We start from the raw sequence: 24,609 nt of genomic DNA, 5'->3' as shown, positions 1-24,609 counted from the left end.
GGCCAACTCCAACCACGTTTGGGCCTAGATTGGATATATTTCGAATCTTTGTCTCCCTAGCTTCATTTTGGTATATTGCATGCTAGGGATCGTTGTGAATTGGAGCTCGATAGTTCCCCAGCCAAAAACCGGCCTTCTTCTTCGTTGAGTCCAATGACCTATGAATTGAAATTGGGCCAGCCCAACCCAATTTCCCCAAGCCCAAAACTCAAAACCTTTAACCCAAAAACCCAAAGGAACTGGGACTTTGAGCTGTGTAGAACTAGGGCCTTCGGCCTGTTGAAACCAAACCCAACCTATATAAAATCCTCAAACCTAGTGACTTGGGCCGGGCTTTCAAGCCCAAAACCCGTTAGAACCTAAGCTCAAATCGTTTTGAGCCTAGGCCCTTGGGCTGTGTAGAACTCGGGCCTTTGGCCCATTAAACCCTAGACCCAAACCCTTTGGACCCAAGCCCAAAACCCAGGCCCAAACCTAGTTAAAACCCTAACCTAGGCTATACGTGGGCACGCATGAAGGGCCACCAATACCAGTGCGTGAAGTACACAGGCCGTCATCTATGTTGGCGCCTGCGACTTTTCTGGCTAACTTTCCGACGACCCATGGTGGCCCATGGGGATATTTAAGGTCCCCCTTTATGTTTTTCGATGTCCTGAATCCGTTTATGACATCTGTTTCCCAAAATTCAATCGTTATGATTAAGTTTTATTAATTGGACTCTTTATGTGCTTAGGTGTGACTATTAGCAGAGATTTCATCCTTCCTATTTCGCACGGCTCATCAACGACAAAGTATTTGTGAGTGGACCCCTTCTAAAATGCATATTTTAATAGTAAAAATACATACATGAAAAGCATGATTTATTAGTTACATTTTATAAGTAAATTAGATTTACACTTTATGATCATCATGTTTTACTAAGAATATTTTGGAATACCATATTTTATCAAATTTATGTTCTTTGTAGTATATATGATAGATGACTATATATTATTTATGAACATGTTTTTACACTCTTTGTAGTATATATGATGGATGACTATATACTATGAAGATGTTTTGAGATATATGTACTTATGATAGAAAGATTATATTCAATGTTTTTGCGCGTATCTACTGGTCAATGTTCTGTCGAGCATATGTCCTGCCTACGGGCGTATGTTCTACCTACGAGTGTATGTTCTGCCTATGGGCATATGTCCTGCCTACGGGCGTATGTTCTACCTACGGGTGTATGTGTATGTTTTACCTACGGGTGTATGTCCTGCTTACAGACGATAGTTCTGCCTATGGGCGCGTGACGGTCCTGCTTACGGGCGTATGTTCTGCCTACGGGACGTATGTTCTGCCTACGGGCTTATGTCCTGCCTATGGGCACATGATGGAGAGCATTCAGGCAATTATGATACCACTAGTTAGCACACTAGATATGATATATATTTTATGAAAGGTTTTATGGCATACTAGGGTTTTCGGAAACCTATTACATATTATGCTATTAGTTTTCATAAACTTTGGGGGTTAGTACGTTGTTGAATAACTATGTTTGTACTACTTATATATCAACTTGGTCCACTCATGTTTGTTTTGTGCCCCCTCAGGACGTAGGAAAGAGGCTTACGATCCGAGCTACGAGACATTCCCCCACCAGTGACATCGTGCCATCCCTTCTGCTTTGACATCATTGTAATAACACATTCTGCTTGTATTCTGAATTAGTTGTATGCTCTGAACATGTCATGCATTATCACTATCATTATCATTGTTGGCAATTGAATATTATTATATTATTTTATAAGGATTATGTTGGAATATTACATTGCGTAGTTCACACGAAAGTTACATGCATGTTTCACATGTTCTCAGTATATGCATTCATCAAATGGCTTGCTTCACCCTTGAGTGTCAGCCAGCATGTGGCCATCCTGATGTCCCCCGGACATCGGGATTGGGGTGTGTCAAATACCATTGGAATCAAAGTTTAAAAAGGAAGAGATGTCTAGTCTATAACATTCCAAAACGAGGTGTCTATGTCAAAATGTCCATTTTCCAAAATGAGTTACAAAGTTCTAATTTTGTCACATTGCACCATAAGGTTTTTTTTTTTTTTTTTTTTTTAATTATATATTTTGTTTTAACAAACAATATTATCTATTCTAAAGTGGGGGGTGAGGGTAGGCCTTAACCTCATAAAGGGCTAGCAATAATTTGGTTCAAATTCGCTTTTGCGGAAGAATTGAACCTATGACCTCTCACTTACAAATGAAGAGAAATATCGTTAAACCGTAGTACTAAGTAACCACATTGCACCATAAGTTTTAAATTCTCATAAGTTTGTGTTTGCCGTTAGTTCAACTGTCCAAGTCCTTTTAAATTAAAGACATACTAAGTGTGAGACCCGTATATAAGTTGTGTGGAAGACTAGAAGCCTCACCCGAACCACATGGACAAAAAATAAATCGTCAAGAAGCTTCAATATCTCCTTAATCAATGTCTTGTTTTCGAAAACAGTCCATCATAAATTTTTGGTCCCAGTAGCCTGTGTAGCTTACACAACTTGAAAACAACTCACATTTGCAACATCATCAATTTCACGAAAGATCGTTAAACTTGAAGGCATAAAACAATCGTGAATTAATACAATTTCAAAACCTCAAATTGAAACCAACTGCTTGAATTGAACGAAGCTGTTAGCCCAAAAGAATATTTACATTAGGAATTTGAATTGCTGCAATCAAGTTACATTTCCAACTGCTTCAGTTGCCATTGTGCACGTTTTCCTTTAGAATAAAATGCATATGCTTCACAAATTACCAATACATGAACGGAAAAATAGTCAAACACTCTTGCAACCCAAGACAACAATGATTGTTCATTAGGAGCCGGAAAAGCTCGGGTCAAACAGAAACACACACGTACAAGCTCTGTTAATTTCAAGTTAAACCCTACATCGACAGCGTAATTATCATAAAATGAAATAGCATCTCTCAGAAGTTCAGAACAGTATAACTAAAATGCTCGATCTAGAAATCAAGTTACGAAGCGACCAAACTTACATATTCTACTGGTGATGACAGTGCTCGTGATTGCTAGTGTACGTCCTAAGTACAAGACCTCCAGAGAGTGTGATGTCCACCGGTCAGCAGTGGATGCTAGCCAGCAAGCGGGTTAGCATGTATGGTCACTCGATTGAGCCTGATCTCAGCAAGAGGACGATCCCCAGGTCCAGTTTGAGTCTGCACAAATCCAAACACCAGTATTGAAAAAAAACGCCAAAGACAATGAACAACTCAAATCAAACATTGGCAATTCAACTCGATATCTTTTGCATATATCACAGAGGAACGGTTGTGTTAAAGAAAAAAAAGGTTAACATCAGATGAATTGAAAGAACCAATATCCCAATTCATAAGCTGCACGATGCCCAATTTAACTTTCTTTCCACAAACGGAATCTTGGCTTAGCTAGCACATACCTTTTCCATGATGTCAAGAACTTCAAACCCATGTATAACCTTGCCAAACACAGTGTACAACCCATTTAGATGTGCCGCCTTTGCATAACTGATGAAGAACTGGCTTCCATTGGTATTGGGACCACTATTTGCCATCGATAGTATCCCCCTTGCATTGTGCTAGAATAAAACATGGAGAACATTATGGCAATTAGGCATAAACTGTTGCACAATAGAGCAAACTATTGACCGATGGTATAAGATATCCGCTCGAGACAATGTAATAAAACCGAGCTTAACCCAGCAAGCTCAAGCTTCAAAACATGATTACCTTGAGAGACTCTCTTATCTCATCATTGAACTTCTTGCCCCATATACTCGTCCCCCCTTTGCCTGTACCCGTTGGGTCTCCGCCTTGTATCATAAAACCTTTGATGTTTCTGTGAAATATCGTTCCATCATAATACCCGCTAGCACATAATGCCAAAAAATTCTGTATCGAAATTAAACACGAGAGTGAGCACAAAGGCATCACCACCATGAACAAAACAGCATTTCTGTATCTCTAATTTACTACCAAAAAATAAGACTTAGTTGTGTGTTAACAATGCAATGCATCAATCCAGCACACTCTTAGCTGAAAATCAACGATACAGCACTCAGAACAAAGTAGTCGGGCAAGTCTTCCATGAACGTTTCAAATAACAAATCGATTCATAAACAACTTACAGAACCGAAATTTTGGGCAATCCAACATAATTGTTTTGAATACATAAAATATTGAAGATTTGATTTTTGACAAAACAATATTCAAATCAAACAAGCATTCCCCCAACAAATTCAACAATAAATTTCGGGCGTAATAAAATTTTCCAGTAGTAGTCCCAATCAAACAAAGCCCAGATAAAATTTTCCCGGGAAACAAACAGAAAGTGAATCAGAATCCTCAGTTACAAAGTTTTGTTTACCGACCTCGGCGGTTTTGGGGACCTCATCGCAAAAAATTTCGCACTTGATGTCGCCCAGATTCGTGTGCAGCGTGACCGACTGAAACAGAGAACATAAATTATCAAATAGCAGAAAAAAGAGAGGGGAAGAAATCGAGGAAGGCGAGCCGTTTCGAAGTAGAAATTTTACGGAAGCGAAGGTGTTGGACGGAATCAGGCGGAGAAATACTTACCATTGCGGAAGAGGAGTTTATGCTGTGCTGCTCTGCACGGGCTGTATTTATATCTGCTCAAGGCGTTGCGGTGTTGGTTTGTACACTAGATATTCTTAACTTAAGCATGATGGGGTTGTACTTTGTCGTTAAAATTTCACTATGTCCGTGGCGTGATGACAAGCCACAATTATCTATCATTTTTCGGGTCTGAAGAGGTTATGGGGAATTTCACCATGTCCGTGATCACAGTCAAACAGACTCACTAGCTCGGAGCATCGAACCCGAGACCTCGCACATCTTTTTGTTTATTGGGGAACTGCAGTCTGAGCTCTTACCACTGGGCCACTTGGTCTTTCCGGCCACCAAAAATGGTGTATAATCATGGTTTGCCAACTGTTATCCTCTTTTATGAAAAAGAAATAAATAAAAATCCAATTTTTGATAACGGCTGCATCGGTGCTTTACACATTAAAATTGATGATCATTATAATTTTGATTAAAGGTTGTTTTGAGGCAAACATTTGGTTCGTGTTGTAAAGTTGTTGATAATGTGTATCAAGAAAAAAAAAATCTAGAAAGGCTTTTATGGACATACTTGATCAGAATGTCAACCCACGGTTTAAGTTGCTCTTATTTACTAGGTATAGAGTCTCGGTAGTAAAATGAAATCGCTAGTGCAAGTGCGGTGAGTGATGTTGGCAAAAATCAGACGGACGTAGAGGTCGCATAAAATCCGACGTCAATTTGCAAAACTTGAGTTGGAATGGTCGCGAGCAATCAAAGTCATGGAAACATTCAGATCAAGTGCGAGATACTGGAAAATGATGAGACATTCATGCTGCGTAGCTATTAGAACCTTACAACATTAAGATCGATACTGGAATACGATGATCATCGCTTTGCAATGTGTGCATGATGTTGAGGGACAACATAATATTGGTGTTCTCACCACAAACCAAAGAATTTGATAAATTGATAAGAAATGCAACTCATTCATAAGTTGTGTTACTTATTGTGAAGGAACATACTTGTTACAACTTCATGGAGGAACACCGAGATTCAACAAGGAATTCGCGGCATTAAACTCATCGTTGATGGCTGCAAATCATGTAATCAGAGGGGGAGGGAGGTGTGATTAGACTACTCATTAGAGATGAGAAATGGTGCTTAATTTGGCACTCAACTTAAGGGTTTCCGTCATCTAATTCGGGCTATGACAAAGGATTTTGGCTCTGTTCAGGGGAGTTGGTCTCCCATCGAGCTAATCAAAATAAGGACACCAGCTGAAATCTTTCACAGATAAACCCTTTGTTGTTGCAAAAGCAATTATAACGCTTTAAAATTGGTAAAAGGCCTCAATTACTTCAATAATGTAGAATGATGGAACAAGATGATACAGAACGACGGAAATGAATGCTTTGTAATTGAGGTAGCAACATGAAAGTAAAGTGACACCAGTAGTTTCTATGTCATTCATCCTCAAGAATCTCACGGTGCACATGCATGCATGATGTGCTGCAGTATTTGTAATTGTACCTATGGAAAGGAACTTTACCAGCCAGTGATACATTACAACAGGAGCAGTTAATGTCACCAGCTTCCCCGCTCTTGGGCTGAACAGTGCTCGGTGCAACAGTACTGCTATTGCCTTGGGCGCTAAGAGCTTCAGCTGCTGCTCTTCTCCTCTCCGCAGCAGCTGCTCTTTTCTCCCTCTCAGCTGCCTGCGCCCTTTTCAGTTCCTCCTGATAAGGGATCAACAAGGGGTAAACAAACTTAAAGTACGGTTCGCACATTAAACAGGATGAATAAAGAGCAGAAAGTAAAGAAAGAAGATATTGAGAACACGAGCCAACATAGTTTAAAATGGTATGCATAAGCAGTCGTAAAAAATCCAACCGACCTCTTTAGAGATATGTGATCCAGAACTAGGTTGAGGCTTTCCCTTAAGACTAGAAGATGTCGAAGCTTTTTGGGAAGCAGCAGCCTCAGCCTGCATATTCATATGACGAAGATTGTAGTATACCAAATGCCATAGAAAGATTGAAGAAAGAAAATATAGACTAAGAAAAAAAGAAGAATATTATGCATATTACATAGCTAGTTGACAGAATGATGTCAGTCGTTGCTTCTGCATTACAATCGATAAAACCTTCCTTACAACTACCCAAAATAAACCCTAACACAAATGATTCCAAAATTTACTCAAACTTTTCACTTTTTAAATGTAACCAAAAAAAGAGAGATGCACAAAATAGAAACAGAAATTAGAAACTCTCTGTTTCCAGTGCCACCAATCGATGAATGCTGAGGAAGGTGTGAATCAACTGATGCAACCTACAAATTAATTTCAAAAGATCACTGCATGAAGGCTATAACAACCATTGCAAAAGTGCATCATTCACATGATTGAAATTGTCATCCTGAAAGATTCTTCAGAAAATTTAGAACCAAAGCCAAGTCCCCAGGAAAAAGAAGATAATCTCTAACATGTTTTGAGGGTAAAAAACAAAAAGAAGAAGGAGCAAGTATAATACGTACCTGAGCTTTCTTTTCTTTTTCTTTTCGTAATTTCTTCAATTCTTTTGCTCTTGCTTTCCTTTTGGCATCTTTTTCAGCCTGAACAACAAAAAATGAAGGCAGATCATATTCAATTTTTCAGGTATCAACATTTAACCAAACACTGCTGGAAAGAGGCTTCACAAAATTAACATAGGCAAGATGCCACATCATTGAGAGGACAATCAATAACCAAACCAAAGGTAAGCAGGCACATAAAATAGAAGGGTTTAAATGTTGTACTGCATATACACTTCCCTATGAAAATACTGTTTGTGCTCCAATCACAATAAACGACAGAACCACAAACTCTTTAATCTTTATCTAAGTTCATATTTTCAGTATAACTCCATGATTATAGTAAAAAAAATAAAAATAAAAATAAAAAAGCCTGCATTTAACTTACTAGCAACACAATCTTTCTCAAAAAACATGCAAGACTTAATTGGCTAAATCACTGGAAAAATCAGGGAGCTGAAGAATTATTTTAAAGGAAAACTAATGAAAAGAGCTTGAAAATTTTGAGTTTTAGTGATAAGGACAAAATAAAGGGTAAAGTGAATAGTACCAAGATTGACTTTTTAGTGTAAAAATGTGGTTTTTCGTTAAAGTGAACAGTACCGCGGACTTTTCGTTAAAACTCCCTTATTTTAATTCTCTCTTTTATAATTAAGGAGTAAAATCAGAAAACAAAAAATATTTAGTGATGAGAGGGCAGGATAAGGGAACAAGCTTCGGGGTTTAAATAGAATCACCTAGGTAATTACACTGCTGAAAACAAAGAATGGCAAAGTTTTGTTTTCTTTCCCTATTTGATCTGAGTTGGCAAATGCATCAAACCATTAACAGAAACTAGGTAAAGTGTTGCAATGGATTACCTGCTTAGCAGATTGAGATTCCTCCAACTCTTTTGTCAATGGACTAGGTACCTTAGCAGAATTCCAATCCCACTTATCCGGGTTTGAGGCCATGAACCGTCTAAATGTGTTTCTGACCTCTTTATCACTTGCTAGCATGTATGGAGTCAGTCCCCTTTCATTTTTGATGCAAGGATCCAGGCCCTGTTCCAATAGTTCCAAAACCTTAAGAGTATTTCCAGACTGCGCTGCTTCGTGCAAGGGTGTTGACGAACATATTTCCTCACCATCACTGTCACTTGATATAGGGAATTCATTGGACTTTCTACTGTCTAGGCAAGCTTCAGGTTTTTCTCGATAATCTGAACTGTCAGCAATATCGACTTTGTTCATTCTTGGGATGAGGTCGCTGTTAATACCTGAAGTAAGTGGCGGGTACTCTTTGAAACTTGGTGGAGCTACATTTTCATCTAGTTCATAAACAACTTGGGTCAATTGCTCATATATACGCCGAGCTTCCTTATAAGTAGGTCTCCGAACAGTCATTGGAACATTTTGAACAACACAATTCTGATGACTAAAATATGGTTTGTTGTCCCCATTAAAAAGCAGCTGATGATTGCTAGAAGGAGCATAAACAAAAACGCAAGAGGAAGAATCAAAGTATTGCTTCCAAGCAGCAAGTAGCTCTTGAATTTCCTAGAATGTAGAATTTTTGGATCAATCAACCTTTACAATATTCAGTAGGCAATTTAAAACATCATGCATGGCCTCAATATAATTCCGTCCAACTAAGGCAACAGTTCTTATTGCTTTCAAGATCTTTTATATAATAGTATGACACAACAAAAAATTTGAAGGAAAAGATCCCATTAATATATATTACAAATGTAGAAAATAAATTCCGACTCAGAGGTGGTAAAATTTGTATTTGGATTGGAAAGTATTAGCAAGCAAAATTTCGAGCAACGTGCAATTAATTGGAAGGGAATCTTTATATTCGGCCAAATGAAATGAAGTGTCTTGAAAATACTACACTAAATTGTACCCATATCTCATCAAACTAGGTACTGGCAATCAAATCAAAACTTGTGACAGGTTTTATCAGTGACCTCATTTTTGACAATAAACAACCATGTTATCATAAGAATATCCATCGTAAAAGAGTCGAAAACTATTTTGGCATAGCATTGTCACAAAATCAAATAGAGATGTCACCAAGTCGAATACCTTTTTCAAAGCAAGTTCATTATAGCGACGCATAGAAGCTCCGGCAGAATGAGCAAACCTGCCACCTGCATCTTTGGATGACTGTTTTTTTCCAGCCTTGCCCCTTACAACATATCTAAATAAAAAAAATAAAGAATTATAAAAATCACAAATAAAAAAAATAAAAAATTTAACAGAAATATAACCAGAATTAATGATCCAACCTGTGGAAGGTCTTGTGATCCACAACCAAGTTACCATCAAAGACACAACCGGCAAAGTGCCCACCACTTGCAAGCAACACGATTCTTAAACGGGTCTTATCCCTAGGTTCATGAACCAACGTTTTCAATCTCTCTCTCACTTCCTCGTCTGACAAAGTACCTTCAGGTCCAGAATCATTTGTAACTAAACACTTCCAAACCGAAACCCTCTCACCAGTCGGAAGGTGGAAGAATAACTTCTGCCTGATATTTTCCCTTGAAAACTTCAAAGAGCGAACTCCCCTTTCAGGTTCATCTTCATCTGACCCCGATATACTTGAGACATCAAAGTCTTTAAAAGAATCGGATGTTAACTCATCAAAGTCATCCTCCTTCACAATACTCTTTCCAGCAACACTTAACTTCACCTATGATCATACATAATGAAGTAATTACTATGCGCCCCAAAACACACACATTCACATTACAGCTGAGAATTGAACTACCAAGTAACGAAAGAGTGTAAAGAAAAAGGAAAATGACCATATTTTTAAACCATATTTGTAAACTACATGATGTGACACTTGATGGTTGAATTTTTTTAATGATTTAAAAGAAGACAACCATCAACCGCCACTGGTTTACAAAATATGGTTTAACAAGATAGTCTCTTTAGCATCACCCAAAGGAAAATAATAAGTATAATCCTCCCACATATCAAACAGGCGAATCAGATACGCAATTTGATTGGATAAAAAGCAAAATGTTGATTGCAAAAGGGCAAAAACATATCCATTCAAAGCACAGTAAAGCTTGAAAATTCAAGCATTCGCATTTACCAAACGGAAATTTGATTAAAAATCAAAAATTTGAACGAAATCAATACAAAAATATTTAACAATTCTAAACAAACAGTGTATCAAAGCCCCAAAATTTCGAGGTTTTCCTCAATTACGAGTATTCATTGAATATACCAAACGGCGGGAATTGAAAAATATAAGCTTGTATTGAACAATTAACTTACGTTGAATCGGTGAATGTCGGATTTGAAGTGCGAGCGCTGGTCTTGGAGGGAATCGAACTCGGCCTTGCAAGTGTTGCAGGTCCACCGGGGTCCTGCTACGACGGCGTTTTGGAAGGGGTTTTGTTCATTGCGCTCTGGCTCGAAGTCGTCTAGGGTTTCGACGGCGGAATTGTAGTTGGAGGCCTCGGTGGTTGAGGCAGCAGAGAGGCCAGAAGAATGAAGGAGCTCGCAGGAGTCGAAGAAGTCGGCCCCGACGTCGAAGATGGAACGGGGTCGTTTCTCTTTTGTCAGCGCCGCCGCGTGAGTTGCTGGGGTTGCGGTGGTGCGAAGAGGCTCGGTCGCCATGGATTGGTCGTAGCAGATTGGGTTGCCTCGTTCCTGTTACTGTTCTTTTTGCATTTTATATGCAACAATATTTTGCACCAAGAGTGCTAAGGGCACTCTTTTTTTTTTATTAAGAAATGAACAATATTCATTGATATAATTTAGCGAATACGTGTAAATTGGAGGATAGGATGCAATTCAGTAGACTTTGATAAAAAAATTTGCTTGACATTTCAACTAGACCTGGCAATTTATTACACGACACGTTAACACAACACGTAAACGACACGAAAATAACGGATTTCGGGTCAACACGATAACTAATCGGGTCATTATCGGGTCACACGATAATAACCCGTTAATAACGGGTCCTTAACAGATTTACACGAGAGTGACACGCGGGTAACCTATTTCGACACGATAAGAAAAATGCTATTTTGATGATTTTAATTTTTTAAACTACTAAAAAAAACTTACTATAAAATGAAATAGATATAATGAATATGTATATATTGTTTATTAATTATTATTCTATTATTATTCTATATAAATTTTAAAATTTAAGTTTTATTTATTTATTTATTTTTATAGTATATTATAGGCAAAGATTGAGATTAAAAATCATAAAACACATTAAAAATAAAAATATCAAGTAATTTAAAAATACCAAAAACATAAAAAAATTATAATAATTAATTTCCCGCCTAATATATCAAGAGTTTCATCCATTTCCCACCTAATGTTTGGGAAATTTTGCAACCTATATCCATCCATTTCCCGCCTAATGTTTAACCCAAAGAAAAAAAATAACCAGCTTTTTTTTTTTTTTTTATCTCTTATAACATTTTAACTTGAATAAAAATAAAATACGTAATAAAAAACATAAATGTAATTTTATTATTAAATATCATCACATACTAATTGAAACATAGTCTAATTAACACTTAAAATATATAAATAATTAATATATTTATTCCAAGCCATCAAAACGATAAGATTCACTAACGCTTAAAGTTTATTTATACTTTAATTAAGTATAACATTAATGCGTATCCCATCAAAATGATGAAAGTATGAATAAACTCTTACGTATTAGTGAATTTATCGTTTTCACAGGATACGTATCCTACAAAACTAATTTCAACAATCCAACCGTCAAATTTGTTTATACATGCTTCGAGATCGCATACTCCAAAAATTGCAAAAAACAAACATTCAGAGATGAAGTAATGAGACAAAACTTTTCAACGGTTATAAACGAAAAATCATTATTTAACGGTTATTTTAGCTCCGATTTTGATGACTTTTTACAGCTACACTCCTTGACCTTATATGAATACAATGAATGAATTTGATCTTTAATTTAAAATATTTACACTGGTGGATACCACAAAATCTTATGTTATACTTGATGAAAGTATAAATAAACTCTTAAGTGTTAGTGCATCTATTGTTTTGATGGGATACGCATCTTAGAAACTAATTTCAACGATCCAACCGTCAAACTTGTTTATATATGCTTCAAGATCGCATACGCCAAAAATTGCAAAAAACAAACATTCAGAGATCAAGTAATAAGACAAAACTTTTCGACGGTTATAAACAAAAAATCACGATTTAACGGTTATTTTAACTCCGATTTTGATGATTTTTTACAGCTACACTCCTTGACCCTATATAAATACAATGAATGAATTCGATCTTCAATTTAAAATATTTACACTAGTGGATACCACACAAATCTTATGTTATACTTGATGAAAGTATAATTAAACTCTTAAGTGTTAGTGAATCTATTGTTTTGATGTGATACGCATCCTACGAAACTAATTTCAACGATCCAACCGTCAAACTTGTTTATATATGTTTCGAGATCGCATACGCCAAAAATTGTAAAAAACAAACATTCAGAGATAAAGTAATGAGACAAAACTTTTCGACGGTTATAAACGAAAAATCACGATTTAACGGTTATTGTAACTCCGATTTTGATGATTTTTTACAGCTACACTCCTTGACCCTAAATGAATACAATGAATGAATTCGATCTTCAATTTAAAATATTTACACTAGTGGATACCACAAAATCTTATGTTATACTTGATGAAAGTATAAATAACCTCTTAAGTGTTAGTGAATCTATCGTTTTGATGTGATACGCATCCTATGAAACTAATTTCAACGATCCAACCGTCAAACTTGTTTATATATGCTTCGAGATCGCATACGCCAAAAATTGCAAAAAACAAACATTCAGAGATAAAGTAATGAGACAAAACTTTTCGATGGTTATAAACGAAAAATCACGATTTAACGGTTATTGTAACTCCGATTTTGATGATTTTTTACAGCTACACTCCTTGACCCTAAATGAATACAATGAATGAATTCGATCTTCAATTTAAAATATTTACACAAGTGGATACCACAAAATCTTATGTTATACTTGATGAAAATATAAATAAACTCTTAAGTGTTAGTGAATCTATCGTTTTGATGTGATACACATCCTACGAAACTAATTTCAACGATCCAACCGTCAAACTTGTTTATATATGCTTCGAGATCGCATACGCCAAAAATTGCAAAAAAAAAACATTCAGAGATCAAATAATGAGACAAAAATTTTCGACGGTTATAAACGAAAAATTACGATTTAACGGTTATTTTAACTCCGATTTTGATGATTTTTTACAGCTACACTCCTTGACCCTAAACAAATACAATGAATGAATTCGATCTTCAATTTAAAATATTTACACTAGTGGATACCACAAAATCTTATGTTATACTTGATGAATGTATAAATAAACTCTTTAATTGTTAGTGAATCTATCGTTTTGATGTGATACGCATCCTACGAAACTAATTTCAACGATCCAACCGTCAAACTTGTTTATATATGTTTCGAGATCGCATACGCCAAAAATTGCAAAAAACAAACATTCAGAGATAAAGTAATGAGACAAAACTTTTCGATGGTTATAAACGAAAAATCATGATTTAACGGTTATTGTAACTCTGATTTTGATGATTTTTTACAGTTACACTCCTTGACCCTAAATGAATACAATGAATGAATTCGATCTTCAATTTAAAATATTTACACTAGTGGATACCACAAAATCTTATGTTATACTTGATGAAAGTATAAATAAACTCTTAAGTGTTAGTGAATCTATCGTTTTGATGTGATACGCATCCTACAAAACTAATTTCAACGATCCAACCGTCAAACTTGTTTATATATGCTTTGAGATCGCATATGCCAAAAATTGCAAAAAAAAAAAACATTCAGAGATCAAGTAATGAGACAAAACTTTTCGACAGTTATAAACGAAAATTTACGATTTAACGGTTATTTTAACTCTGATTTTGATGATTTTTTACAGCTACACTCATTGACCCTATATGAATACAATGAATGAATTCGATCTTCAATTTAAAATATTTACACTAGTGGATACCATAAAATCTTTTGTTATACTTGATGAAAGTATAAATAAGGGTAGATTTTTTAAAAATCTCATGAACAATGTTATTTGTTTGAGTGAAAATTAATAATAATAAGTGTGAAAAATGTAATCACACGTAATGAAAAGCTTTACAACTTTCATTAAGGGGTCAACTCCGAAATTTAGTATGTATATACTAATTTAATATTATGTTTTACATTTTTTTGGGTCAAATTATGTTTTTCTTTTCAGTTTTATTGTTTTAAAATATAATTTTCTTAACGGGTAACGGGTCGGGTCATATTACCTGATAATATTAACGGGTTGATTTCGGGTCGGGTCATATTACCCGTTTACTTTAACAGGTATTACACGACACGACCCGTTAAGCTATCGGGTATGACACGAAAACGACACGAACACGAGAAACACGACACGAATGCCAGGTCTAATTTCAACCCAATCGGAAAAAATAAAAAGCGTCTCGCATCAAAAACTATAAAACAGTACTATCCACTGTTAAAAGATGAATGATTATATCGGGGATTCTTCAAACAACACCACATGTTGTTCCCGATATAGCCCAACTCTTGCCAATCTGTGAGCCAACCTATTAGCTTCTCGTCGTGTGCTGAGGATTTTGGTATGAGAGAAAGAATGGAGAAAAGTTCGAGCATCATTATAATCATTTAATGAGCGTTTATCATCCAGTACTACAGTCTGGTAGTATTTATCTTCACTTGAAAGTGAGAGATTTTAAATTCGAATTTTATGGATGACAAATTCGATAACAAATTAGGTTATTCGATAATTTTATTTTCTTAATGTAAAAATATATCGATGTACTAAAAAATTACTATAATCATCTGGAGATTCTAGAACATCGTATGACTACTTATTTTCAGTAGGATTGTATTTTCCCTTGCCAAACCCAATCTTCCCACAATCCAAATTGGGTTTACTGGAATGAAACATACATGTGACAGGTTCGCATCCTGCTATAAGTGGGCTAGGTTTTACTATTTGTTTTGGGTTAACCCAAATAACACCTTTTTTGCATCCATTATAAATAGAGAAAACACTTTCTATTTTTCAAACACGCAGCACACATTGAAAAAACCCTAATGTTTGCAAAACCTCATCAGCGCAAGATTGAAAGACAATGTTCTCTTCATCTTCTCCTTCTTATGCTCCGTAGTATCTCGGGAGTAGGATTATCTCCTCTCTCTTTTTTCCGCCTCTTTCCTTCTTTCCTATTTGAACGGTCACGGTTAAGTCATGTCAACATCTTATATTAATTTTTTTATAAAAAGAGAAAGACAAAATAAATAATATGAGAGGAGGGATGGAGGGGATGGAAAGAGAAGGGGAGATAATCCTAGTCCTATCTCATATTCTCATTTTTCGCTTTCACACGCCCAAATTCTTTCTTCTTTGGCCCTTTTTTCTTCTCCCCTTCCAACTTCGTCTTTACTCGAAGCAAGAGAAGAAACTTTATTCAAATCAGACAAGCTTCATCTTTACTGACAACTCTTCTTACACCTTATACAACTGGCTTTAGGTTTGGTGTTACTACTACTTTAGCACCAACTTGGAGCACGAGAAGATACTGTATTCGGTCCTAGAATTTATTTCTCTCTTCTCTTTCTTGCCGTTCCACACCTTCTCTTTCTATGTCCTTTTAGGCCATCTCCAACCAAAAGGACTAAACATAGCCCCGTCCAAAATTATAGCCTTGCAAAAAATTATTTTTTAATAAACAGTGTTAGGCCATACGGAAGGGGCTAAACATAGCCCCTCTCAATAATTTATTAGTTTTAAGTTTATACTTTAAATTTATTGGTTATTTAGTTAAACTGTCGTTGGATTTTTTTCAAATATAATCGTTGAATTTGAATCAATTATTGCAACTAATGAGCTGATCTCAAAAAAGGGCTAAGAGCAAGTTCGCTGGCACCCAAAAAACCCATTCCACCCCACAAAATAGTCCAGCCTAGTCTGTAGGCCAGCCTAAAATGGACTGAGTAAGGAACTGGCCTATCTGACGTCAACCTGACATCAACAAAGACTTGATTTTTTTTTTTGCGTCAGGCGCATAGGAAACACTCCTACGTGGGCGGGCGTTCCTGATAACCAACAGATGGTGAGCCCCGTGCTGCAAGTGCACTAAAGGGGCGCAGGACATGTGCCATATCACATCTTGGCCCGGGCCCCCACCATATCCCGGGCTCGACTCCACCGACCCGAAGCCAGTGAGCTCCCAAAAGGCCTCGTGCTAGGTAAAAATGGGAATATACATATAAGGCTTACAAGATCCTCACCCCTAGGCGATGTGGGATCTTACATGCCATGTGGCGCGTCTTCGACCGTTGGATTTCCAACGGCTGGTTTTATGAACCATTGGATTTTCAACAATCAAAAAATTTTGAATTTCAAACCCAACGGCTAGTGACGTGACAAAATCTAGGTCGTTCGATTCTTAGATCAACGGTCCAGATTTTTTTGCCAAAAAACTTTTTAAAAAAATGTCATAATTATTACTGTTGGCCACATGTCCCATTTTGGGCTATTGGATTTCAATCTTTTTAAAATCCAACAATCCAGATTAATTAACTTAATAAAAATTATTAAAAATTGTTTAAAAATACAGAAAAAATAAAACGTGTTGCAGTCATATTTAGAATAGGAATGTGATTGTGTAAATCCTAGAAAATCTGGAAAAGTATTATATATTCCTATTAGGATTAGATTACCTATTAAATGTTGTAATCCTAAAGGGAAAGGTTTTACCCTTTCTACTACTATAAATAAGGGCACAATGGGGTGAATCAAACACACCTCACAATTAAATCAATCTCTCCTCTCTCTCAATATTGTCGAACCCCTCTCTCTCTCTAAACCCTAAATCGTTCAATCAAATAGGCCTATAACACGTTATCAGCAAGCTCTTGCCAGAAGCTGAGGAATTGACGCATCGTAGGATGAGGCTATCATCCACCACATTCAAAGGCTTATTCGTTTTCTGCTAATCAGGTACGCTTAAAATAAAGGAAGATATTTGAAACGTCCACGAAGCATGAAAACATTCCTCATGATGCATGAACCCCCTATGTTTACATTTTCCTTCCGATATATATATTGTATATGTTCATATATTTTTCAATATATATATTTGTTTCATGCATCGCAAAATTAAATTGTTATGTGGAATTTGTGAGTCAATTATATAAAGTAAATTAGAAGCATATTTAGGGTTTCCTAAACCCTAAGGGTTTTTTTTTGAAAAAAAAGAAGAAGGGGAAATTGGACATTAGATGGCACCACCCATGCGGCACAACATCAGTAGCAGCCCTCTGGGCTTTGCTGCACCTACTTAGACCCCTAGGCCTTCAGCCTGATTGATTAGAATAAGCCTGCAGCTCTAGTTCTATCACTGAGGAGGCATGCAGCTTTCATGGATCCATACCAAACCTACGGCAAGCTTTACTTGCTGGGTCATTGTCCCGCACGCATAGTGCCAGCCCACTCGATTGGGCATTGTTTCCTTACGGCTCGCAGCACAGGAAGCCAGCATATGCGGCTGGGCTTCCATTCAAACCTACACGCCAACCCATGGGGCTGGGTTTTGTTCCCCTGTGCATCACCCACAAGGCCAACACCTTCTGGGCCTTGTCCCGTGCACCTCCCTTCAGCCCAAACTGAAACCCAGCTGCGGCTGGGGCTTCTCCCTCAGCTATGTGGCATGTAGCCCACCCTCGAGGTCTTTTGGGCCTTGCCTTATACTTAAGGCACCCAAACCCGTGCCACTTAATCCACAGCACCAAGTCCAATATTATTTTGGGGCTATATTTTCGATCCAATAATATTATTTTATTGTTATTTTGATTCTCCAATCGACCCCGTATGGCCTGATTTATTGAATTAATTAAAAGTGATATGGAGTCCATTAATCTGATAATGAATCCAAAATTATTGACCTGAAGATCACTTTTGGACATTAATGATTCAATAATTTATTTTTATACTTTGAACCGTCACATACTTTCGTAGTAATGAAGCTCTTACACTTGAGTTCCCGAAGAAAAGCAAATCCACTATACTTAAATCAGCATATTGCATTTTATGTTTCTTGTAGGAACCTCTCATTATGAACCAATTGTTCATAAAAACTAAATTGAACTTGTAATTTCAAATTTAGTGCCTTTGAAACCTGAAGTTTTCATTCAAAACATACCACATGAAACCCGTAGTTTTCATGCATAAATTAAACCACTACATGTCTGTAGAACCTGTATGTTCTACGATATATGTCTATGGCTTACCATATGACTAATCACGTTTTCTCCCTCTGTTTTAGGGACATGTTGAACTTGAACAAGCTCAATTTCTCCGCTCTAGAAGTATCTGGAAGAAACTATCTAAAGTGGGTTCAAGACGTGAAGCTCCATCTCACTGCAAAGGGCATTAGAGCTACCATCGAGACACATATCGCTGACAAACCTGTTGACGAAGCTCAGAAGGCTACTGCAATGATCTTTATTCGAAGACACATCCATGATGCACTGCAGACTGAGTATCTTGCTGACGAGGACCCACGCACCCTCTAGCTTGCTTTGGCCGATCATTTCGATCACCAGAAAGATATATACTTGCCTAAAGCAAGACACAATTGGCAGCATCTTCGCTTCCAAGACTTTAAGTTCGTCAGTGAATACAACTCTAAAGTTTGTAGAATCCGTTCTTTGTTGAAATTCAGCAAAGTGGAACTAACCGAATCAGATCTCCTGGAGAAGACCTATTCGACCTTTCATGCCACCAATATTGTCCTGCAGCAACAATATCGGGCACAGAAATTCACCAAATTCTCGGATTTGATCTCCGTTTTACTTCTCGCTAAAAAGCAAAACCAGCTTTTGATGAAGAATCATCAAGCTCAACCCATTGGCTTGAACGCAGCGCTTGAAGCGCATGCGACCAATTCTAGCAGCCATAAACGACAAAAGAACCGTCGTGGCCATGGCAATGGGCGGCAAGCCCAACCATGGGTCCAAGGTCAACAAAGTACCGCACCTAAGGGAAGAAATGTGACCCAGCAGCGTCCACCATTCGCCCCTAAGGCCCCAAACTTTAAGAACAAGGGCACAGCTTCCGTTCAGGCTGCTTTTACTGAACTGGACATGTGCTATCATTGTGGATCCAAAGATCATTGGTCATGCGTATGCCGAGCTTCCCCTGAGGCTATTGCCAAGTATCATTCTCGTCATGAGTCTAACTTTGCACATGTTGATCATCCGGAAGATGCAACTACATCCATGGAGATATCGGACTTTCAGGAGGCATCAGTGCCTATGGATGAATAAATTAGACTTTTTTTAGGGTGTTTACCCCTAGTGGCCGAACCCACTAGGAGTGGCCGGCCCTACCCCCTATTTTGCTAGGTTTATGGTTTAATTTTGAACAACTTTTCTATGTATTTGGAATAATTTGTTTGGTTTTGGTTTGTTTTGAATTATGGATTGTTATTTGGATATTATTCTCTCGAATTGCTTAATTGAATGAATGGACTTATATTTTTGCATGTGACCAATTTAATCAATTTATTTCTAGGTATGTTTAGTGGGGAAGTTAGTTGTCTGGCAGATAGTGCAACCATGCACACCATCTTGCGTGAACAACATTATTTTACTAACTTAATACCCAAAAAAGCTCATTTGACAACTCTCTCAGGCCTATCCAACCTGATTGAAGGATACGGAAATGCACGTATCATGTTGTCTAATGGTACAATCTTGACCATTAAGGAGGCAATCTATTCTCCATGTTCCGGTAGAACGTTGCTGAGTTTTAGAGATATTCGAGATAATAAATATCATCTTGAAACCACGAAAGATCATGGTTCTAAATTTCTTTGTATCACTTCATACGAATATGGCCAGAAGCATATTCACGAGAAGTTGGAACATCTGCCGAATGAGTTGTACATCACAACCATTCATGGCATAGAAGCCCACAGTGTGGTCGGCCCTATGCCTGAGTTCCAGGACACTTTGTTGCTTTGACATGATCGTTTTGGATATCCTGGACGTGACATGATGCGCCGTATCCTCAAATCTTCTCACGGGCATAAGTTACATCCCTATGTTGGATTTTTCGTCATGCAAAGCGTGTTCTTTAGGGAAGTTGAATATTCAACCCTCCCATACAAAGATTATTCACGACCCCCCCTAAATTTCTTCAGAGGATTCAATGGGATATTTGTGGACCTATCCAACCAACATGTGGACCATTTAAATATTTTATGGTGTTGGTTGATGCATCGACAAGATGGTCACATGTTTGCTTGTTGTCCACACGCAACGCCGCGTTTGCTAAACTCCTAGCTTAATCACCACCCTGATTATCTGATTAAGTCGATTCGACTGGATAACGTTGGAGAGTTTACGTCACAGACTTTTGACGATTATTGCATGTCAGTAGGGATTGATGTGGAACATCTTGTGCCCCATGTTCACACCCAAAACGACTTGGCAGAAGCTTTCATAAAGCGTCTTCAATTGATAACTAGGACTTTGGTTATGAGAACCAAATTGTCGGTATCTGTCTGGGGCTATGCAATATTGCATGCATCTATGTTGATCTGCCTGAGGCTCACTGCTACTCAACCACATTCACCGTTACAGTTGGTCACTGGATACGAGCATGACGTCTCGCATTTACAGGTGTTTGGGTGCGCCATTTATGTGCTAATAACGCTGCCACTACGTACCAAAATGGGTCCTTAAAGAAAAATGGGAATCTATGTCGGTTATGATTCGCCATCAATTGTTCGATACTTAGAACCCTTGACAGGAGATCTCTTTACTGCACGTTTTGCGGATTGTCACTTTGATGAAACAGTCTTTCTGTCATTAGGGAGAGATAAGCATGCTAACGTTCCCGTAGAACGCCGCGAATTGTCATGGTATGCTCCCACTATGTCTCATTTAGATCCCCACACTGCCCAGTCTGAAACTGAGGTGTGACAAATTATAGATCTTCAGAGCATTGCTCAAAGCATGCCAGATGCTTTTAATGATCTAGCAAAGGTGACAAGATCACATACACCCGCTGCAAACACACCTGCAATGATAGATGTACCCCGCGTACGTCAACTGCCTGTCTGGGAAGGCCAGACCGTCCCCGAAGGTGGGGAGGTCGCACCCTCTACACGGCAAGGTACATTGGCGGCTAGCCAATCATCTGCTCCGACCCTGAAGCGTGGTAGACCCCCTGGTTCAAAGGATTCACAACCCCGGAAGAGGAAAATGGCACCAACTAGTGACTCTAGTTTGAATCCGACCATCGCTCACTTATCCGTTCCAACACTTGAAGTTATTCTAGATTACGGTGATGCTTCAGACGAAACATGCCGGCCTCCCGAGAATCGTGAGATTCGGTCCACTACACAGTATTGGATGAGGTTTGGAATAGGAATGAGATGATCATTGATGATGCATTCGCGTACTCAATAGCCACTGACATCATGCTTAGCGATGACATTGAACCACATTTCATCGATGAATGACGACGTAAAATTGATTGGTCAAACTGGAAATCCAGGTCAAACTCGATTCGTTCGCGAAATGTAAAGTGTTTGGACCTATCGTTCCTACACCACCACGTGTAAAGCATGTTGACTATAAGTGGGTTTTCGTGAGGAATCGTAGTGAGAAGAATGAAACAGTGCGATACAAAGCACGCCTCGTAGCGTAAGGCTTCTCTCAGCGCCCTGGGATTGATTACGATGAGACATATTCCCCCGTAATGGACGTTATAACGTTTTGCTACCTAATCAATTTGGTAGTTTCCAAAAAATTGAATATGCAGCTTATGGACGTGGTAACCGTATATCTCTATAGGGATCTAGATACGGAAATATATACGAAAGTTTCAGAATGACTTCCATTGACTGGTTCAAATAGTTCTAGACCACGGAACACTCTCTCAATTAGGTTGAGGAGGTCACTCTACTGATTAAAACAATCCGGGCGGATGTGGTATAACTGTCTGAGTGAATATTTAACAAGTCAGGGTTATGTGAACAACGAACTATGCCCATGCGTGTTCATAAAGAAGTCATATTCCGGATTTGCAATTGTTGCAGTTTATGTCGATGACATGAACCTCATTAAGACTCCCGCAGAGCTTGAGGAAATTGATGCACACCTGAAATCGAAATTTGAGATGAAGGATCTTGGGAAAACTCGATATTGTCTCGGCCTGGAGATCGAGTATTGTTCGGATAGAATCTTAGTACATCAATCGAACTACACCCAAAAGGTGTTGCGTCATTTTAATGAGGATAAAGTGAAGCCTTCAAGTACACCCATGGTCGTTTGGACTCTAGATGCTAAACGAGATCCCTTCCGTCCAAAGGAGGATGAGGAAGAGATTTTGGAACCCAAAGTTCTTTACCTAAGTGCAATTGGGGCTTTATTGTACTTAGCTCAGTGCACTAAACCCGACATCTCCTTTGCTGTGAATCTTTTGGCTAGATACAGCAATGCGCCCACACGCAGACACTGGAATGGTGTTAAAGACATTTTCTGTACCTCAAAGGTATTACGGATTTGGGCTTGTTTTATACCCCACGAATCTCCAAGTGTTGCCACCCCTTATGGCCCTCGGATTGATTCTCGCCTTATTGGTTATGCAGATGCTGGATATCTGTCTACCCACATAAAGCACGTTCTCAAACGAGCTATGTCTTTACCATTGGAGACACCGCTATATCTTGGAGGTCTACCAAGCAAACGCTAATTGCGACTTCGTCTAACCATGCTGAGATTCTCGCCCTGCATGAAGCATCGCGTGAGTGTTTTTCGTTGAGAGAAGTTATGGGATATATTCGAAGCACTAGTGGTCTTACATCAGTCGTTGACTTTCCAACGACGATCTTTGAAGACAATGCAGCATGTATCGAGTAGCTGAAGAAGGGATACATCAAGGGAGACAACACCAAGCACATAGCACCGAAGTTTTTTTACTCACACCAACAGCAGCAATATCAGAACATTGAAGTCAAGCAAATTCGTTCCCAAGACAACTTGGCCAATCTCTTTACCAAGTCATTGCCCAAGTTTACATTTTAGAAGCTCATCCAAGGAATTGGTATGCATAAATTATCTGAGTTGAATCGCTTGTAGTTCTCTTATTTAGAAGTTATGTCTAACTTAGGGGGAGTATCTTGAAGCATACTCACATGATCTTAATGTACTCTTTTTCCCTATGATTAGGAGTATTTTTCCCACTGGGTTTTTGGTACCTAACTAGGTTTTAATGAGGCATCCATCCCGGGATGATCATATTCCGTTGAGTTCATTACCTTCGTTCAGTTTGCCGAGCGTTTTAGACATTATGCATATTTTCTTACTTTTCTCCTTAGTCTATGGGTTTTCCTCATTCATTGGGTTTTACCCCATAGCAAGGTTTTTGTGAGTTTTTACAAATGCATACTTTGAAGTAAATTTAAGACTCACGACCACCCGTTGTGCCAATGACTTCATCAACTATTCTACCTTATCTGCTTAAGATCTGATGCGATGGTTTGTTGAGTATTTACACACTCAAGGGGGAGTGTTGCAGTCATATTTAGAATAGGAATGTGATTGTGTAAATCATAGGGAATCTAGGAAAGTATTATATTCCTATTAGGATTAGATTACCTATTAAATGTTGTAATCCTAAAGGGAAAGGTTTTACCTTTTCTACTACTATAAATAAAGGCACAATGAGATGAATCAAACACACCTCACAATTAAATCAATCTCTCATCTCTCTCAATATTGTCGAACCCCTCTCTCTCTAAACCTTATATCGTTCAATCAAATAGGCCTACAACAAAACGATATTTTTTTATTTTTTTCTATAAATACCTAACCATCATCTTCCACCATACACCATATTTCAATATTTTCAACACTTTGAACCAAAGCTTTCACAAAGATAGTACTGTTGGATACTGACATGTATCATGACAATTTGTTAAAAATCCTACACAAAATTAAAAATAAAATTATTTATATTATTTTATTAAAAAATTAATATTATTTTAATACGAATTGTCTAGACTTTGGGTCAACTCATTTTTTAGTGGTGAAGATGCACTTGGCAATTACTATTCATTAGAGTCAATTACTATTCATTTCGGTGGATTAAATGAACTTTGGATTAGCTCATTTTTAGGGGTGGACTTGCTTAACTTAATGCCCCTTTGGCCAAATAATGGTCTAGTAGGCTCCATAGAATTATAGCCTACCCATCAATTGGAGATGAGTTTTTGACAAATCAAGTCATTAGTTGTTCAGTCAAATAGACCTACACCAT

The 24,609-nt window shown here is 37.8% G+C and overlaps 3 protein-coding genes across 4 annotated transcripts; 1 reads left to right on the top strand and 2 right to left on the bottom strand.

Annotated features, from left to right (window-relative positions):
- Positions 1 to 2,846: 2,846 nt before the first annotated feature.
- Positions 2,847 to 4,698, bottom strand: LOC137748149 (peptidyl-prolyl cis-trans isomerase CYP18-1). Its single transcript, XM_068488243.1, has 5 exons — positions 4,635 to 4,698; positions 4,427 to 4,501; positions 3,786 to 3,947; positions 3,476 to 3,634; positions 2,847 to 3,236 (listed from the first exon to the last, which is right to left on the bottom strand). Exons 1-5 carry the CDS (start codon positions 4,635 to 4,637, stop codon positions 3,153 to 3,155), a joined length of 483 nt encoding a protein of 160 aa, XP_068344344.1. The 5' UTR covers positions 4,638 to 4,698; the 3' UTR covers positions 2,847 to 3,152.
- A 1,263-nt stretch (positions 4,699 to 5,961) lies between these two features.
- On the bottom strand, positions 5,962 to 10,954 carry LOC137747220 (uncharacterized). Of its 2 annotated transcripts, XM_068487289.1 has the most exons (7): positions 10,466 to 10,945; positions 9,463 to 9,869; positions 9,260 to 9,374; positions 8,051 to 8,728; positions 7,155 to 7,232; positions 6,517 to 6,606; positions 5,962 to 6,358 (listed from the first exon to the last, which is right to left on the bottom strand). In XM_068487289.1, the coding sequence occupies exons 1-7, from the start codon at positions 10,808 to 10,810 to the stop codon at positions 6,086 to 6,088; spliced, it is 1,986 nt and encodes a 661-aa protein (XP_068343390.1). In that variant the 5' UTR covers positions 10,811 to 10,945; the 3' UTR covers positions 5,962 to 6,085. The 2 variants fall into 2 exon arrangements, with proteins under 2 accessions (XP_068343390.1, XP_068343391.1); XM_068487290.1 differs by lacking the exons at positions 5,962 to 6,358; positions 6,517 to 6,606 and adding an exon at positions 6,718 to 6,950 and having other exon boundaries at positions 10,466 to 10,954.
- Positions 10,955 to 19,160: 8,206 nt separating this feature from the next.
- Positions 19,161 to 19,604, top strand: LOC137747903 (uncharacterized). The gene has a single exon (XM_068488031.1). It carries the CDS (start codon positions 19,161 to 19,163, stop codon positions 19,602 to 19,604), a length of 444 nt encoding a protein of 147 aa, XP_068344132.1.
- The last annotated feature ends 5,005 nt before the right edge of the window (positions 19,605 to 24,609 follow it).

Source organism: Pyrus communis, chromosome 10 (genome assembly GCF_963583255.1).
Source record: "Pyrus communis chromosome 10, drPyrComm1.1, whole genome shotgun sequence".
Taxonomy (NCBI): domain Eukaryota; kingdom Viridiplantae; phylum Streptophyta; class Magnoliopsida; order Rosales; family Rosaceae; genus Pyrus; species Pyrus communis.
This window is presented reverse-complemented; position numbering and strand designations above follow the sequence as displayed.

Bases quoted from the DNA above. Each gene is read 5' to 3' on its own strand.
- LOC137748149 (XM_068488243.1), bottom strand. The intron at 3,635-3,785 runs GTAATCATGTTT...GTTTTATTCTAG, and splicing joins AGATAAGAGAGTCTCTCAAG to CACAATGCAAGGGGGATACT. The intron at 3,237-3,475 runs GTATGTGCTAGC...GGATTTGTGCAG, and splicing joins TTCTTGACATCATGGAAAAG to ACTCAAACTGGACCTGGGGA.
- LOC137747220 (XM_068487289.1), bottom strand. From the start codon at position 10,810: ATGGCGACCGAGCCTCTTCGCACCACCGCAACCCCAGCAACTCACGCG. The intron at 9,870-10,465 runs GTAAGTTAATTG...GTATGATCATAG, and splicing joins CCGACATTCACCGATTCAAC to GTGAAGTTAAGTGTTGCTGG. The intron at 6,607-7,154 runs GTACGTATTATA...ATGAATATGCAG, and splicing joins AAAAAGAAAAGAAAGCTCAG to GCTGAGGCTGCTGCTTCCCA.
- LOC137747903 (XM_068488031.1), top strand. From the start codon at position 19,161: ATGAAGAATCATCAAGCTCAACCCATTGGCTTGAACGCAGCGCTTGAA.